Source organism: Ornithorhynchus anatinus, chromosome 11 (genome assembly GCF_004115215.2).
Source record: "Ornithorhynchus anatinus isolate Pmale09 chromosome 11, mOrnAna1.pri.v4, whole genome shotgun sequence".
Classification (NCBI taxonomy): Eukaryota; Metazoa; Chordata; class Mammalia; order Monotremata; family Ornithorhynchidae; genus Ornithorhynchus; species Ornithorhynchus anatinus.
Window position 1 is genome coordinate 40,969,333 of NC_041738.1, and position 18,631 is coordinate 40,987,963.

An 18,631-nucleotide genomic window follows, 5' to 3' on the forward strand; every position below is an offset into this window, starting at 1 on the left:
TATGTTATCAGACTTGCATTACCTCATAGCTGGCAGTTTTGTGATGAAATTATTAGGTTATCTGCCTTTTTTTAATCTTGAAAAAATGAGAATAAAACTAATCCGGTAGTCATTAGCCCTCAGCCGTGTTTCTGAAGGTAAGGGATAATAGTTCAGGACCTACTATGGGAATCTACAATAAAATCCAACTTCTTAGAAATCCAACTTGACTCTATTTATTGCCATTGTTCTTGTCTGCCTGTCTCCCCCGATTAGACTGTAAGCCCGTCAAAGGGCAGGGACCGTCTCTATCTGTTGCCGATTTGTACATTCCAAGCGCTTAGTACAGTGCTGTGCACATAGTAAGCGCTCAATAAATACTATTGAATGAATGAATGATATAGTCTTCAGAACAACACATCATTCAACACAACACAACAGTTTAAAGAAGTATTTTCCTGCTTTGGTAGAATTTGGGTAGTTGTAGCTTGAGAATACAGTTTTCGAGCCCTCCCAGTCTCCTTTAAGCCCCTTTTCTCCCTCAGTCTTCCTAGACACTGAAAATAAATGGTAGAATGTTCATCGCTCGGAGTGTGAGGTAGATGGTGGGTTACATTTATTTACTAATCAATGGTATTTTTTGAGCACTTTCTATATGCAGAGCACTGCACAAAATGGTTGGGAGAGTACAATACAACGGAGTTAGTAGACATGTTCACTTCCCACTTATCTCTAAAACATCCTCTTTACTCCACTGGGGTTAAAAGGGATCTGGACAACCACTTGTCTCACATGATTTCTTGGCTCTGTTGCAGGCAGGGCCCCTGGCCCTCCCTCTTTGTGAAAATGATGTGTGGACACAAGCGTCTCCTTCCTGCTGTGATCACCAGACTCTGCCAGCTTATTTACCATCAGGTTAGACTTCCTGACCCCACCTCTCAGCCACTACGGGGAAGAACTCGCTAAACAATGGCCTGTTTCTTTCTTTACGGTGAGGGTGGGGAATTGTCATTCCTTGAGGAATGTCTGTGCAATCCGGATTCTCACAAGCAGTCCTAAAACGCACCTTTGCTCGGCTTTCTATTTCCAGGGAGAGAGAGTGAAGGGAAAATCAGTCTTATCTTGTTCTAATGACACTCTCAGCAACTGAGAGATTTGCCATCCATTCCAGTTGCTGCTTTTGGCAACTGGCATGGATATCGCCCTTTGGGAGATGAGAAAACCTCCAGATTGCGTCAGGACTCGCTGTCCAGATTGCAGGGAGAGGTTTGGGTTGATGCAATTCTTCCAAGCACACTGTGAAAGCCCCTCTAATCTGAACCTCTCAGAGGAGTTTGGTCAGGGAGTAGTAAAAGGACAGGAAACTTTCCTGGAAATCCAAATCAGCAGAATGGCAACTGCTTATAGGATACCGAATTTGCTTATTTAAGTGACAGGCATTCCTCTAGAATAACGAATAGCAAGGGCACCGAAAAGAGAGAAAGTTGTTGAAATGAGGAGGTTTCTTTATTCTGCTTCCAGTGGGATTTAATGAGTTCATTTGGAGGCCCAGCTTTCCTCTGGCAATGCAGCCTGCGGCCTCCTGTTATGGTCAGGCTCCATTGAGGAGAGCTGCTTGGTGACACGTGCTACATTTCTGTCCTTTCAACTGTATTTATGTTTTGGTTTCAGGGGCCGTGTCTGAGTGACACCCATATTATAGGGCTGGCTGCCTTGGCAGTTCATCTGAATGAATCCAAGTCTTTCTTTCCGGAATTGGATACCACCTTTGCAAAGCGTCTTTCTGTAGCAGAGTACTGGGAGCATCTCCTGACCTGCAGAACAGGGCTGTCTTTATCCTTCTGCTTGCGGTGAGGACCTATCAGCCAAGGCTCGGTTGCCCCGATTCGTTGGCCAGGGACGGATTGAGGAGGAAGCAACAAAAGTGAATTTTTTATGAGGCTTATGAATATGGAGGGCCCCTAGAAGTCCATCCAGTTGCTAGCATTTCTATTTTAAAGCTAATTTTCTATCTTTTCATTTGACAAGTGTTCTTGTGTATGTAAGCAGGCTTCAAATTAGGTCTCTGAGCCTTGCAGGTCTCCCCAGCAGCTCAGATTTCTTCCCCTTTCCTTCATCCTGCTACCCTGCTATGTCCCCGAGGTTGCTTAGTAGGGGAGTGGGAGGATTGGAGGGCTAGGACCTTCCCCTGCTCTTTCTCGCTCCCTATTTATTTTTTATGACTCCTAGGACAGCTGGAACCTCAGGGACAGAGGACAGGATATTAGAAAGCTCCCTCACTCCTCTCTCCCCATCTGTCCGAAAGCTGTCCAACTCCTTATCCTCAAGCCACAGGTTCCAGCAGCTTCTTTCCCCAAGAGAATGAGGAAGGGATTCCCCCTCAGGTGCCATTAGTGAGGCTGTGAGCCAATTGTTTAATTCAGATATTTGTTTAAAATCCTTGCAATTTAATTTGGGTTTTTTTTCTCACTTTTAGGTTTTGTACTGCAGCAGTTTCTTATTCGTTATGCAAGTTTTCTTCCCACCCGTGTGATACACTGCATAGCTGTGTTCCTCCAGGATTTATAAGAAAGGTAGAGGCGTTTATGCCTAGGTTTCCGTTATCCTTTACTTCACTTCCCTGAAGCCAGCGATCCAGAAGGCAGCATTGTCTTGCTGCTTTGAGCTTTTTTTATCTTAATGTACAGCCCTTCAATACATTATTTATCAGGGCAGTCTCATCAGAATTGCCTCAGCTGTCTCCCCAAGCAGCCATGAAGGAGGCTGCATTGCAAGCTGAGTGCTGTATTTTGCATCGTGTTCTCTAATTGGAGAGGTGTAATATTACATTATGTTCTAATATTTCTGAAGATGAGGTTCGTGCACCTAATTTTGAGGGAGATAATATGGTGCATGTGGGGGTGGTACAGAGGGTTGTGCAGAGCCTGAGGCCTCTTAGAAATATGTTCCTTTGCGTCTCCTTCGAGCATTGTAATTCTTTGGTGTCTTTCACCATTTCCTTAAAACCTTAACTTCCATTACCGTCCTTGCCTCAGATCAAATTATTCCCTTCCTATGAAAAAGAACATCAACCCATCATGGCATTTGTAAGAAGTGTGGTTTCTTACCTGTCAGTGTCCTCTGGTGATTTGAAACCTGTAAAAAAGTGTTCCTCCTTCTTCTTCTTCTCGCCATCATCAAACAAAGACCATTTCTCAGCATTTAGAATGCTGTGTAATTTTAAAAATTAGTATAAACCAGGCCTCATAGTGCTAAGGCTTCCCCAAACTCTCCCAATGTCAAATGTTTGAGATAAAGATCAGTCTTTTTCCCTGAACTACGTGGTCACTACACAGGTGGCAGTTAGAATTATATTTGACCCTCTCATTTTCCTTTCAGTCCTCTGGGCCATTCTACTCCCTTCTAAAGGATTGTTCTCTTACCTCTATCTTCTCAACTTGCCTGTCACTCTTCTTGCTGGTATTTAAAAGCAACGTAACTCTAGTACGATTCTTTTCCAACTGCCAGTATTTCTTTATGGTAGTTACAGTTTGTTGTGCCACGGCTGTTGTTAGAAGCTCGCGGAGTGAACTGGCAGAAAGATGAAACCAATCCTCCTTGGAGGCCTCTGTTCTGTCCCTCAGTAAACTGGAAGAGAGCTGCCCTCTGCCTGTGGAAGCACAGACGTTTCCAAGAACTTTCAAAGGAGAAAGGATTTCTGGTAAACCTCTCAGCCACACCTCTCTACAGTCTCTCACAAATGTAATCACTGATCTGCAGGTGTTTCATGTTATGATTGTCAAGTTTTCTAGAAGGCCAAATAGTTTAGTGTTAATAACTTACCGCCGCTTTGGAAATTAGTGTGTACTTGAGGCCTAAGGGAAATCAGGGAGCAGACCCATGAAAGATAAACTTAACTTCTCTGTGCCTCAATTCCCTCATCTGTAAAATGGGGCTTAAGACTGTGAGCCTCCCGTGGTACAACCTGATTCCCCTGTGTCTACCCCAGCGCTTAGAACAGTGCTCTGCACATAATAAGCACTTAACAAATACCAACATTATAAGCAATTCTACCTTTCTTTCATTTTTATTTATGAGAAAGCATACATATTTAAGGAAATAAGTTTTGGGTGCCTGTATTTTCTTGGCTTAGTGATAGCAATCAGTAGTATTTACTGAGTATCTGCTTACTGTGAGAAAGCTAATATACTGAGTGCTTGGGAGAGTACAATAGAATTAGTAGCCATGATGCCTGTCTTTAAAAAGTTTACAATTCATTCACTCAGTCCAATTTATTGAGAACTTACTGTGTGCAAAACACTGTGCTAAGCGCTTGGGAGAGTACAGTATAACAACAGACACAGTCCTGCCCACAGTGAGCTCACAGTCTAGAGGGGGAGACAGACAATATAAAATCTAACAGACACCGAAATAAATTACAAATAAAAGGAAATAGTAGAGTATAAAGATTACACTCATAAGACTGTGAGCCCCATGTGGGACAGGGACTCTGCCCGACCTGATTAACTTGTATCTACCCCAGCACTTAGAACAGAGCCTGACGCATAGTAAGCACTTAAATACGCTAGAAAAGTTCAATGGGGATTGAAAGTACTCAAGTGCTTATGTGGTACTCGAGTGCTGAGGTGGCAACTGGGGGCATAAGGTCGGGAATATTAGAAATCATTCAGGGAAAGACCCCCCCCAGAGGAGATATCATTTCACAAGGGCTTTGAAAATGGGGAGAGCAGTAGTCTGTCTAAAGTGAAGGAGGAAGGAGCTCTAGGCAGGAGGGAGGGTATGAGCAGGGAGTTGATGGCAGAAGAAACTAGAATGAAGCAAAATGAGTAGTTTAGCTTGAGAAGAATAAAGAATGTGAGTTGGAGTGCATGGAGGAAAGAAGGTGCTTGAGTTGGAGGGAGGGAGCTGTTTGAGGGCTTTAAAGCCAGTGGTCAGGAATTTCTGCCTACTAAGAAATTGAAGGCTTTTGAGAGGTGGGGAGGTGTTCCCGGGACAATTTTTAAGATAAACGATGGATCATGGAGCAGAGTGAAGTGTGAACTGGAGGTGGGGGGGAGAGACTTGGGGCTGGAAGATCAGCAAGGAAGCTGATGCAGTACTCCAGCACGGATATGACAAGTGCCTAGACCAGCTTGGTGACTGTTTGGAAGAAGAGGAAGGGGTGGATTCTTATGGAAAGAAAATCGACAGGAGGATTTGGCAACATGGGATATGGGATTGGAGAGAGTGGGAAGAGTCGAAGATAATGGCAAGGGTATGGGCTAAAAGGACAGAAAGGAGAATGTCAACAGAAATGGGAAAATTAGGTGTGAATGTGGCAGTCGATATAGGTTTTTTATTTAAAGGTTTATTTTTGGGGGTAGTTAAAGGTTTACCTGATACAGTGTAAATGAGAGAATGGATTGAATGTAATAAATTAAAATCTCTTACTTTTGCTCATAAAATCAGGTTTTTAGATCATCCGTTTCCCCCATTATTTCCTTCCATAGAAGGGTTTGTTTTTTCAGTAGTTTTTTTAGTAGCCAGTCCTTTGAAAAATACCTGCAGTTTGCTTAACTTCTTTTGTCAGTATTATTTGTTACTTAGGTATAATTTACATTTAGATACATGGGGAAACCATTTTTAAAGAATTTGAATATGCAGTAAATTGTTAGGAGGTTAGAAACTTTGATATATATTTGTTCAGAACCAGCCAATGACCTGGAAGTTTATTTTAATAAACAGACTTTATCTTTTAGTCAATAAGTAGTCTAATACTTGGGTATCTGCCCGCAGTAGTACTCTTGCCGATAGGTTTAGGTTTGCGTGAATTGATAAGGTACACCTGATGAGTCTGAAATGAATGTCGTGTGACTTTAATCCTTAATGCTTGGCATAAAATGTTTTGAATCAAATGTAGTTATTAATAACTCTGAGAAATGGTGTGATTTCTTTTGCTAAGCAAAGACTCTTAGAAGAGAAATTATTCTTCGGGAATTTGGGAATGGTTGATTTCTTGCACTTTTTGCCTGTCTTTTGATCAAGAACGGATGTGAATCCCGTTGGCGGGATGGCTGATAATGCTGTGTATCATCTTAGCATTCTGCTTTTGTCATTATTTGATTAAATTGCCTTTTTTTCCCCAGTTAACTTTCAAGGACTGGTTGCTGTTTGAGCTGGAAGTCCAACCTGAAACTGATGTTCTTTCAGATGCAGAAAGGTAAATATAGCCATGGGGATGGGCAGTGAAAACCCAGTGTATAGTATTAAAACATCAAACACGGCTTGCGGTTTAATAAAAATCAACTTTACATAGGTGTGTATGAATGTCCTTCGATTGCTCCCACAACTTAAACTCTAGAGCTCAGGGTGACAGTTTTCATTTGAAGTGATTTGAGGAATAAGGAAAATTGCTGGAGGGAATTCTTTAGTTATCTCTAGAAAAGATAAGGTTTGGCTAGCCAGAGGATGGAGTCCTCTAAATCACCCCTCCTTTCTCTATGGTAAGATCGCTGATGTGAAAGAGCCAGGAAATCCCAAAATGTTGCGCTTACAGATGGATGGCCATTGATGATGACAAATCCAACTGATAGGTAAAGCCTTACTTGGCATTATTTCAAAGATATTTGCTGAGACCCAGTGTATGTTTAGTTTCATCCCTGCCCCCAGTAAGGTGTAGCTTTGTAAGGCACAAAAGAGAGATCAAAAAACCTGACCTAATGAGGAAGTGCTTTCTGCGAAAAGAGGTCTTCTCATAGTACAGTTGGCTTTGGCCAAAAAGCCTTAAGAGATGGGATTGATGAAATTTGAATTTTTACAAAGTGGAGAAAGATGATTTGCGTTTAAAGAGTAGCCTAGATGCTAATTAGGCTGTAAAACAGGAGTTGTGCTCTTGGCTGGCCTTAGCAGACTCTTGCTCAGAGGCCATTTCACTATTTCCTAGTGAGTAGAGATGATAGTCCCTCTCCTCCCCCAAGGGGATCTTGGGCAATCAGGCATGGGCATTCAGACCATCCAGAATGTATCATTGCCAAGAGGCGCTTACTCTTGCTGATAAGGCAAGAGTAAAGGAGTCAGGGGAAGGGAGACTGAGATGGAGACGAAGGGATTAGTTAAGCAAAAGGAGGCAGGAATCGGAAGAGAACCAAGATGTTCCCAACCCCTCTTTTCCTGCACTTTTCAAGTACTGCCAGCTGCAAATAGGCCATAGACTCTCATGTTTCATACTGGGAACACCATAGTTCAGTCCAGGGAGACGGCTTTGAGGTCCCATCTAACTTCTAGCTAGACTTCAACTGAAGAACTTGAATCAAAGACTCCATTTCCCGTGCCCCCGTGAACTGCCTAGTCCCCTCTAAATTGATTTCGATATTAGAATCCGGGTGGAGAATTTGCACATGCCAACGGGAAAGAGAGAAGAGCTGAGTCTCCGAAAAGAATCACCAACTGTTTTTCCCCTCGATTCTTCAAGGTTTGCCTAAACGGAAGTGTGGTTTTTCTTCATATCCTCGTCCTTTCTTTCCACCACTCATTTGGAAATCCTGAAGGAGGAATCCGAAAGTAGTCATTCCTGACATCCATCTCTGAATCCTACAGACTCTTAGAAAGTTTAGGAGTGAAAATGGGAGCCTGATTTGAGGCGGCTTCCAAGCTAACACGTTTAATCTCAGATATATGCAACCCATCTCTTCTCTCTTTCTCGGGATACACTATCATCGGTCACCCTTCTCGTATTTCCCAGCAGTTCTTTTACAGAGCTCTCCTTTCATACATTTAGCTTTAGTATCCAAGGTACGACCCACTCCATTTTGCTTTACCTAAAGTTGCCTTGCCTCCTTTTGTTTTAAAGAGGCTAAACTGAAGTATTGTGACAAGAGGCTAATCTTTTGTGGTTTCATTTTGCAGGAAGGACTTTCATCAGTGGGCTTTGTACCAGCGGTATGTCCCTGAATCCTCCGCCGCCGGGGGCTGTGATGGAGACACGGAAAGAGCGTGCACGCTTTTTGTCGGTACACTCGTGGATTTCTGCCAACGGTATTCCCATATGTTTGTAATACTTGCCCTGGAGAAGCATTTTGGTCGTATCTGTGAATCTACATCACTGTTGGTCCAAAGGAAATGAACAGGTCCACACTGACAACACAAAAGCTAATGCACAGCTAAAGCTGAATCATGTTAAAATAGAACCATGATCTGTATGGTACCTGTCAGCTTCAATTCTTTAGCATGCAAATTCCTGGAGGTTACAGACTGGGCCTTTAATTTCCCATCCTGTTGCTTAGTTCCAAACTCAAGTGGGTGTTTAATGTGGATTAATTGATCACGCTATTTCCTCGGCATTGCTACGACGCCTAGCACCGGAGTATATAGGTCAGGCAGTAGCAACCTTTCCTTGTTGTGCCAGGGTGAGGGAGGGTGTGAGGGAGTGTGCAGGACACATACTGGATCCACAGAATTGCTCGCCTACCTCCACCTACACGACTGCTCCAGGTTCCTACATCGCTATTTTGAAGTTGTGGGCTTTCCCCGGATGTTCTTGAAGACCAAGCAGAGGGGAGAATGTGGGCACCGACTTCGCTTTTTAATTATGGGGATGTGATTTTAGAGCTTTGGTGGGAGGCGAGCAGGTTGCTGATCCTCTCTTGCTAGAGTTCTCAGGGGCTCTGCAGCACCCCCTGGTCCTATCTTCGTTAGCCTTGGGCCTGCTCCTAAACCAAGGCCACTCCCTGACCCCTCTTTATCAACCTGGGGGTATCCTGGCCCTCCCCTTCTCTTGCTCACCACTCTCAATCTCTGTCATCGGCCCATTGCTATTTCTCCTCCTTCTCTCTTATGCCATTGCTTCCATCAAAGCAGATGATGGTGGTCCCAGCTCTTTGGAAGATAAGGGTGGGTTGGGGTGGGGGTGACATAATACTTTCAATGTTTTGGGTATAGGTGTAAAAATGCATAATTCAGAAGGTAATATCAGGTTATTTGATTTAGGTAGGGAGCCAGTCTCTTTACATTCCAAAAATGTGTGTTTAGGTGATTTTATTCATGTACAGTAACATCTGGGAAGCAGCGTGGCTCAGGGGAAAAAGCACGGGCTTGGGAGTCAGAGGTCATGGGTTCTAATCCCTGCTCTGCCGCTTGTCAGCCGTGTGACTTTGGGCAAGTCACTTCACTTCTGTTTGCCTCAGTTACCTCATCTGTAAAATGGGGATTAAGACTGTGAGCCCCACGTGGGACAGCCTAATGACCTTGTGTATCCCCCCCAGTGCTTAGAACAGTGTTTTGCACCAAGTAAACGCTCAACAAATGCCATCATTATTATTATTATCTGCCTGGCCAGTGTTTCTTCATTGTTCTAACGTTCGCAAGAGGCTAAACAAATGCTCAACACCACATTGATGTACATGGAGAAGCAATATGGCCTGGTGGAATGAGTGTTAGAATCCTGACTCTGTCACATACCTGATGTGTGACCTTGGGCAAGTCATGTAACTTCTCCGTGCTTCTGTTTCGTCCTCTGTAAAATGGGGGTTAAATCCCTGTTCTCCCTTTTCTTAGGCTTTAAGCCTCCTGTGGGACAGGGACTGTGTCCTACTTGGTTAACCTGTATGTACCACAGTGCTTAGAACAGTGCTTGACATTAAGTGCCTAACAAATACCATTAGTAGGAGGAGGAGTATTGCAACTTTGCTTAAATTTGGGATATATTTGTCCAAGGGAATAGCAAAACCTAAAGTCAAAACCAATTACCCAAGTTAATTTCCAGGAAAAAGGGAGAAATTTCCTAGAAATAAAGCATTTGACATTTAAAAATAGCCACATCTTCCAGATAGGACTCCAAAATCTTTCAATTTCATGAACAATGGAGATAGTGACAATTCATCACACCAGTGTGCTATCCCAACTTAAGTCGATATGGCAGAAATAAGATAAAGTATATTTTGGCAGGGTAATTATTACGAAGAACTTTATAAAAGTGTTTTGAAATCTGCCCTCTGATTTAACCCTAAATTGTAAAAGTCTGTTTAGAGAAACTAAGTCAGGTAACAACCTAAAAATCCACATTTACCCTGTACCTTTGGACTATGGGAGTGATCTTCCCTAGGAATTTGCTGCTTGGGGATGAGCTTATAAAGGAGGAAATTAAGGTACTTTGGGATAGTGACAGGATCAGCTGACACAAGCAGCATTTGCTGGCCCAACCAGGGACTGAAATGTTACTCTCTGGTACGTGGACCAAAAGTTTCCAATTCCTGATCAAAGTTTTAAATCATTTAAGGCCCATTACCTTGTAAGGGGTGGGGTTTTTTTATGGTATTTATTAAGTACTTAACTCTGTGTCCAAGAACTGTTCTAGCTACTGTAATAGATACAGTTAATCAGGTTGGACCCAATCTCTGTTCCACATGGGGATCACAGTCTAATTAGAAGGGAGAACAGGTTTTGAATCCTCATTTTACAGTTGAGGAAACAGGCACAGAGAAATTAAGTGATTTCTCCAAGGTCACCCAGCAAACAGCAGAGTCGGGATTAGAACCCAGATGCTCTGACTCTCAGGCCCATGCTCTTTCCACTAGGCCAAGCTGCTTCTCTTCTTTAATGGTGTGCGCTTTCAACGTACGCTTCCTACTGACACCCAGATAGCTTATCTTCTTCTTTAGTTCAGAGATGCATAGTTTATTCATTGGGCTGCTTGTGTTTCCTCGAGCAAATGGAGGATAGACGTTATATGGAACCGGTTGTGTCTGTTGGATCTTTCGCTATCGTGATCGTAAAGTAAAACCTCAAATCTAATTTAGATGAGTGAATGATTTTTGCACCAATTTGGTTTATATTAAACACTATCGGATGTTCAGTCAGTCTAGTAACAAGATGACCTGGGTAGGGGTTATCTTGTTTGGAACAACCTCAAGGAATCTTTATTATATATATACTATATATAACATACTTTTACATGTTTATATGCTATATATAACATACTTTTACATATTTATATACTATATATTATATATCTAGTATTTGCTAAGCACTTACTGTGCGCCAGGAACTGTACTAAGCCTTGGGGTAGATACAAGCTAATCAGGTTGGACACAGTCCAACACATGGGACTCACAGTTTTAATCCCCATTTTACAGATGAGGTAATTAAGGCACAGAGGAGTTAAGTGACTTGCCCAAGGTCACCCAGCAGACACCGGCAGAGCCAGGATTAGACCCCAGGCCCTTCTGACTCCCAAGCCCCTGCTCTAGCCGCTAAGCCACTTCTCCTGAATGCTAGACAAGAGGCCACCTGAATTTCCTGTTGCAATCGATCAATTATATTGTGTGCTTACTGTGTGCAAAGCACTGTACTAACTGCTTGGGAGAGTGCAGTATAACAGAGTTGGTAGAGACACTCCCTGCCCACAATGGATCAGAATCATTCTGCCATTTGGCAGTTCTCTGGTGAAAGTGTAAGCTTCTTGTGGGCAGGGAACATGTCCTGAGCTTCTGTTGTACTTTCCCAAGTATGTAGTGCAGTGTATTGCACTCTGTAGGTGTTGAATGAATGTCATTGGCACTCCTACAATTACTGCTATGTCCTACTTTTGTAGATGTTACATACAGTTGTTGAACTCATCTCTCGGGAGTGATATGGCCAGAGATTTCTGCAGTCTGCATAAGCTCACATCATTCCCTTATACTAAGTGACTTGTTTTTCTGCATTCATTCATTCATTGTCATATTTATTGAGGGCTTACCATGTGCAGAGCACTCTACTAGGCGCTTGGAAGAGTACAATACAACGATAAACAGACACATTCCCATGAAACATATGTCTAAAAGCGGTAGAATTAATAAGTTCAAGTGCCAGCCCCGGGGGCACTCCAAAGCTTGGAACCAGAAATGAACAGGGTGGAGAGTTGAATAGTGTGGAATAATAATAATAATAATTCTAATAATAATAATAATCTTGGTATTTGTTAAGCGCTTACTATGTGCAGAGCACTGTTCTAAGCGCTGGGGTAGACACAGGGGAATCAGGTTGTCCCACATGGGGCTCACAGTCTTAGTCCCCATTTTACAGATGAGGTAACTGAGGCACAGAGAAGTTAAGTGACTTGCCCACAGTCACACAGTTGACAAGTGGCAGAGCTGGAATTCGAACTCATGACCTCTGACTCCAAAGCCCGTGCTCTTTCCACTGAGCCACGCTGCTTCTAGGCAACCTCAGAAAGCATTTTCTTGTAATTTATACTTTTCCAAAGCAGGTGAGGACCACCCCCGATGGGCTATATCTCCCAGAACATCACCATTCCCCAGAGTCCTCACCCTTGGAAGATCTCCCATTGGTCTGGCAGAACGGGAATTTACCTGGCCTGCTAAATGGAAGTAGTGAGAATTTACTCCCTTCTCTCCTCCCTTTCTATTTCTCAGCCTCCAAATTCATTCATTCCTTCAATCGTATTTATTGAGCGCTTACTGTGTGCAAAGCATTGGGCTGAGCACTTGGGAGAGTATTATAGAACAGCACATTCCCTGCCCATAACGAGCTCACAGTTCAGAGGGGCGGGCAGACATTAATATGAATACATAAATGACAGATATGTTCATAAGTGCTGTACAAGCATCAAGCAACCTATGTGGTGTTGGGTTGAGCACTGTTTCTTTTTTCTCCCTCTCCTCTTTATCTTCTCAGTGCCTGCAAACCAACACTGATTCTCACATTCATGTGTATACTGAAATACGATCGCCATTACCTCATATCCTCTCCCCTCTCCCTAGAAGGCTTATTAAACAACTGGTCTGTTCAGAGTCATTTTGACCCCACTGCCCAGGGCAGTATGGAGAAAGAGGAAGAGAGATTGTTGCAATTTCTGCCATTTTCCCCTACTCTACTCTTTAGCTGTGTGTCACTCTGGTAGCCGTCTTCCTCATCTGGGAGGGAGGGATCATCTGAGGGTAAGGCTGTGACCAGCAATACTATTGTCATCTTTGCTGATGCCTCCCCCTAACCTGTGTGACACCCAAGTTTTCCATCAGGAGGCTTAAGGAGGGAGAAATGAGTTGCCAGCAATCCTAGGGAAATGCTACGGTGGCAAGCTGTGGGATTATCTTGGACCCTTCATCATCCTCTCGTGCCAAATCTGACTGCAGGGTGAGAAAATGGAGAGCCCAGATTTGGCCACAATGGTTATAAACTATTTGCTACCTACTCTGTTATACTGTACTTCCCCAAATGCTTATTGCAGTGCTCTGCACACAGTAAAATGTGTAAGTAAATTGATGGATTGATTGATTGGATTTGCTCTCTTTAATATCCAGATCACCCTTGGAAAAGTCCGAGTTGTCTCTCTATGACACAGGGGGGAATCGGGACATCCTTTCCAGATTACAGGTGGGTTCTGATGGCATCTTAAATCTGGTATGTTCTCTAATAGTAACAGTAATCATGGTATTTGTTAAACTCTTACTATATGCCAAACGCTGTTGTAAGCACGGGGGTAGGTACAAGGTGATCATGTTGTCCCATGTGGGGCTCACAGACTTAATCCCCATTGTACAGATGAGAGAACTGAGGCACAGAGAAGTGAAGTGACTTGCCCAAAGTCATACAGCTAAGTGGAGGAGCCAGGATTAGAACCCAGGACCTCTGACTCCCAAGCCCGGGCTCTTTCCACTGAGCCACGCTGCTTCTCTGCATTTTAGCTTTCCTGTTTGGTTCAGACCAAGAGGAAAATTCTGTCCCTCCACTTCCTGCCCTTTAGGCCTCTAAGCAGGTGTTCACTGTGGCAATTCCCTACCCCTGAAACTGCCCAAGACTTGGTTCATAAAAGGCATAAAAATAGAGCTATTAGAAGAAGAGTGAGCACAGAGCCTAGAGGCTTGGGACTTCTGGAAGTCGTACCGGCTTATTCAGGGAAGATAAGAAACCTTGGTAATAAGAAATGATGCCTAGACCTTTCTCTTTATGTAGCCCTCGATTCTTAAGCAATTACTTACATGTCTGTCTCTGAGAAGGAAAATCTTTCATCTAGCTAGTCTAGGAGCCCTAAGGGATCCGAGTACTACAGAAGGGCATTTATTTATAGTCGGTGCTAATTGGTTTGTAAGAAACTGTAAGTTACTTTGCTTCAAGAAACGCTCGTGAAGGTGTGACATTATTTTCTGTCTGAGAACATCAAGTACATTTTTTCCATTGGCTTCTCAAATTGAAAACCTCCTGCCTGTCCATCCAGAGATCGGTTGAAAGTTAAATATAGCCAGCCGGCTGAGAGGACTATCCATACTACTTCCTCCTCACCCTCAAAGGGAGTCACAGCAAAACTTCCCTGAAATTTCTCCCAGGAAGGCAAATTTAATAACTGTGTAATTAGCTCCCTCACTTAAGGAATCATGAGGGTAGGGGCAAATATTCTTATTTCATTTATGTGGGATAAATCTTGTATTTCTAGTGTCTGTGCTGTTGCAATAAATAGAATAACCTCCTTTAGAGTGTCTGGATTTAAACACTGGAAAGAGAACACAGAGAAGCAGCGTGGCTCAGTGGGAAGAGCACGGGCTTTGGAGTCAGAGATCATGGGTTCAAATCCCGGCTCGGCCATTTGTCAGCTGTGTGACTTTGGGCAAGTCACTTAACTTCTTGGTGCCTCAGTTTCCTCATCTGTAAAATGGGGATTAAGACTGTGAGCCCCACGTGGGACAACCTGATTCCCCTGTGTCTACCCCAGCGCTTAGAACAGTGCTCGGCACATAGTAAGCGCTTAACAAATAGCAACAGTATTATTATTATTAACACATAGGTAGGTGTACTTTCTGGAATGCTGAGCAGAAGTATTTTAGAATTAGGATAATCACTCTTTTCTTCTCCCTCTCTTCTACCACCCCCCTCCAAAAAAAAAAAACAAGAAGAAAAGGACATCTGGAAACCTAAGACTGTGAATGTAAGGAACAAGCACATTCATAAATACCATTTTTAAATGGAGAGAATGAGGAAAAAGATTGAGTGAGCCAAACCTGGCAAAAGGAAGCAGCGTAGAATAGTAGAAAGAGCATGTGCCTGAGAGTCAAGGGATCTGAATTTTAATCCCGGCTCCTTACCTTGCCTCCTCTGTGACCTTGGGCATGTCACTTCTCTGTGCCTTCATTTCCTCATCTATAAAATGGGATTTAAAAACTTTTTCTCCCGCTCTTTTAGATTGTAACTCTCATGGAGAACAGAGACTGGGTCTGATGTGATTATCTTGAATCTGTCACAGTGGTTAGTACAATGCTTGGCATTTTGCGTTTGACAAATACTGCAGTTATCATTGGTAGTATAACAAAAGAGTGATTATAATTGTAAATTACTATTATACAGTAATTAATAATAATAATAATAATGTTGGTATTTGTTAAGCGCTTACTATGTGCAGAGCACTGTTCTAAGCGCTGGGGTAGACACAGGGTCATCAGGTTGTCCCCACTTGAGGCTCACAGTCTTCATCCTCATTTTACAGATGAGGGAACTGAGGCACAGAGAAGTTAAGTGACTTGCCCACAGTCACACAGCTGAGAAGTGGCAGAGCTGGGATTCGAACCTATGACCTCTGACTCCAAAGCCCATGCTCTTTCCACTGAGCCACGCTGCTTCTCAGCCATGCTGCTTCTCAAATTAACAAATAGTTCGTAGTAATAATAGAAATTTAGTAGGAATGAAAGGTGCTAAGTATGATAGAAATTTTCTTTCCCATTTCTAAGGGGGACTCAAGGTAGGGGTATTAAATCCAACTTTACCTCTCCAGGATTCCTGCTTTTAATAGTAATAATAATGATAATGGTATTTGTTTAGCACTTACTATGTGTTAAGCACTGTTGTTTTACCCCAACGACCCCATAAATCTTTAGTCATTAGATAGTTACCAAGGATCACATCAAAGAATCCCAAAGAGGACTGGATTCTTTCTGTTCCTGTCCCCATTATTACAAAAAAAAAATTATTTTGTCTCCTTAAAATTGGCTCTCCCCTCCATGCTAAAGACTGTAAGAGGAGTCAATGGTATTTTCTCTCTCCCCAAGGAAATGGTACTGGAGCTGGAACTGGAGCACAAGAGGACCTCAGGTGTTGTCAGGCCACGTGGCCAAGGGCATTTCCTGTTCAGTGTTTTCAAAGAAAAATTACAGACTGGGGGAGATGGCTTGACTGTGAGTGAGCAACTTATCAGACAGCGGGAGATTCTTGTGCACAAAAGGTAAGCAGATCGACAAATAGCTACCTATTAGTGCATAGTTAATTTTACTTGCTCCAAGAATATTTACAAACGGAATGTAAAAAAATGACTAATTTACTTCAGTTTTGACTCTTTCCCGCTAGATTGTAAATTCCTTGAGAGAAAGGGATCAGGTCTACTAACTCTGTTATACTCTCCCAAGTGCTTAGTACAGTGCTCTGCCCAGAGTAAATGCTCAGTAAATATTAATAACAATAGTAGTTAACAATAATAATAATAATAATGTTGGTATTTGTTAAGCGCTTGTAGTTAACAACTACTGCTTCCCTAGTAGTTGTTGTTATGATGTTTGTTAAGTGTTCACTCTGTGCCTTCAAGCACTGTTCTAAGTACTGGGGTAGATACAAGTTAATCAGGTTGGACACGGTCCTTGTCCCACATGAAGCTCACAGTCCTATCCCCATTTTACACATGAGATACCTGAGACACAGAGAAGTTAAGTGAGTTGCCCAAGGTCATACATCAGACATGTAGTGGAGTCGGGATTAGAACCCGGGTCCTTCTGACCCCCAGGCCCGTGCTCTATCCACTAAGCCATGCCGCTTCCCTGAGGCTGATTTTAGCGGCAGTTCTCCTACAGCCTTTTCCTTCGGGGACCCCCATATTTTGCCTATTTTCCACCTCTCACTTTCTCTTGCCATTCTCATCTGACAGTTACTGTGGAAGAAGAATAGGGAACATTTCTTTATCCTGCTTTAATTTTCATCTTCCCAGGTCAGATCCTCCCAACTTTCTCTCGGTAGCTCCATAGATCGATATACCTACTCTACTATTTAAGCATTTATTTATTCATTTATCGATCCTCCCATTCTGTTTTTCCTCCTAACTGTAAATAATTTTGAGTCTCTCTCCCCCATTAGATTGTAAACTCCTAGAGGGCAGCTCTGTACTCTCCCAATCATTTAGTACAGAGCTCTGCACATAGGTGCTCAGGAAATAGTACTAATTCTCTATCTGCTAAAATTTCAAGTTTACATGAAATAGTTCATATTTTCACTCCATTGTAATTTTTCAACCTATGCAAATAAAAATGTTCCAGAGCTTTAGATAGTGGCCTTAATGTCCCATTGACAAAACTCCAACCTATTAGTGAGCTATGCACTATTTTACTCCAACTGTGATTCTGACATTATAGTGTGTAAACTCTCAAGTGATTTATTTAAAGTGGTATTATTACTAATTAATTGCTCCTAATATGAGGAGAAGCAGCGCGGCGTAGTGCCTGGAAGTCAGAAGGTCAGGGATTCTAATCCCGGCTCTACCACTTGTCTGTTGTGTGACCTTGGGCAAGTCACTTCACTTCTCTCTGCCTCAGTTACCTCATCTGTAAAATGGGGGATTGAGACTGAGAGCCCTGTGCGGGACAGGGACTGTATCCAACCCAATTTGCTTGTATAATTATGTTGGTATTTATTAAGCGCTTACTATGTGCCAAGCACTGTTCTAAGCGCTGGGGTAGATACAAGGTAGTCAGGTTGTCCCACAGAGGGCTCACAGACTTAATCCCCATTTTCTAAATGAGGGAACTGAGGCCCAGAGAAGTGAAGTGACTTGCTCAAGGTCACACAGCAGACAAGTGGCAGAGTCGGGACTAGAACCCACGACCTCTGACTCCCAAGCCCGGGCTCTTTCCGCTGAGCCACGCTGCTTCTCATCCACTCCAACGTTTAGTACAGTGCCTAGCACATGGTAGTGCCTAACAAATGCCACAATCATAATGATTACTGCTAATTATTATTGTTATTATCATCATTAGAAGTAATATTACTATTCCCTCTAGAATTGTCCTGAGCCTTCCTCCTTCGGTTCTAATCAAATGCCAAGGACGACAACAGGTTGCCTTGGACTGTGAAGACTTCTTTCACTTTGTCAACACAGAACTGGTGCGTATGATATTCTGAGCTCTTTTCTGTCCCGCCCCCCGGTCATGATGAGTTTAAATGGGTTTGGCTTAGCTAAGCACTTTAGGCTACTGTGAAGAAACCTGTAGAAATCAGCACGAACTTTTGAAATCTAGAAATCACCACGATTTTAGGAAACCGTAAGCTCTTCGAGCGTAGAAACGCTGTGTTGTATTCTTCAGCTGTATCTGAGTGTGTACCGCTGGAGTGCCCTGAGTATTGTAGGTGCTCTGGTTCTGTGTAGACATTTGCCTGGTTCCGGTTGTACCTCGGGAAAAAGGTTGATCCAACTAGTCGCCAGCGTCGGGCAGGGTGGCATCTGGTCTATTTGTGAGCCAGGGGACAATGACCTAACCCTCGTTGGAAGAGCATCTCTGGGGATTTGGTGCAAAAGAGAAGCAGCGTGGCTCAGTGGAAAGAGCACGGGCTTTGGAGTCAGAGGTCATGGGTTTGAATCCTGGCTCGGCCACTTGTCAGCTGTGTGACTGTGGGCAAGTCACTTAACTTTTCTGTGCCTCAGTTACCTCAT

The 18,631-nt window shown here is 43.1% G+C and overlaps 1 protein-coding gene across 3 annotated transcripts in view; it reads left to right on the forward strand.

Moving 5' to 3' along the window:
- FANCA (FA complementation group A) overlaps window positions 1-18,631 on the forward strand; it is a 64,319-nt gene that overhangs the window by 34,997 nt on the left and 10,691 nt on the right. For all 3 annotated transcript variants that reach the window (XM_029075048.1, XM_029075046.2, XM_029075047.2), the window contains exons 25-33: window positions 795-894; window positions 1,651-1,829; window positions 2,456-2,552; window positions 3,503-3,679; window positions 6,105-6,178; window positions 7,864-7,992; window positions 13,257-13,329; window positions 15,990-16,162; window positions 17,982-18,084. In XM_029075048.1, coding sequence (XP_028930881.1) covers window positions 795-894; window positions 1,651-1,829; window positions 2,456-2,552; window positions 3,503-3,679; window positions 6,105-6,178; window positions 7,864-7,992; window positions 13,257-13,329; window positions 15,990-16,162; window positions 17,982-18,084 — 1,105 coding nt within the window. The remainder of the gene's footprint in view (window positions 1-794; window positions 895-1,650; window positions 1,830-2,455; window positions 2,553-3,502; window positions 3,680-6,104; window positions 6,179-7,863; window positions 7,993-13,256; window positions 13,330-15,989; window positions 16,163-17,981; window positions 18,085-18,631) is intronic.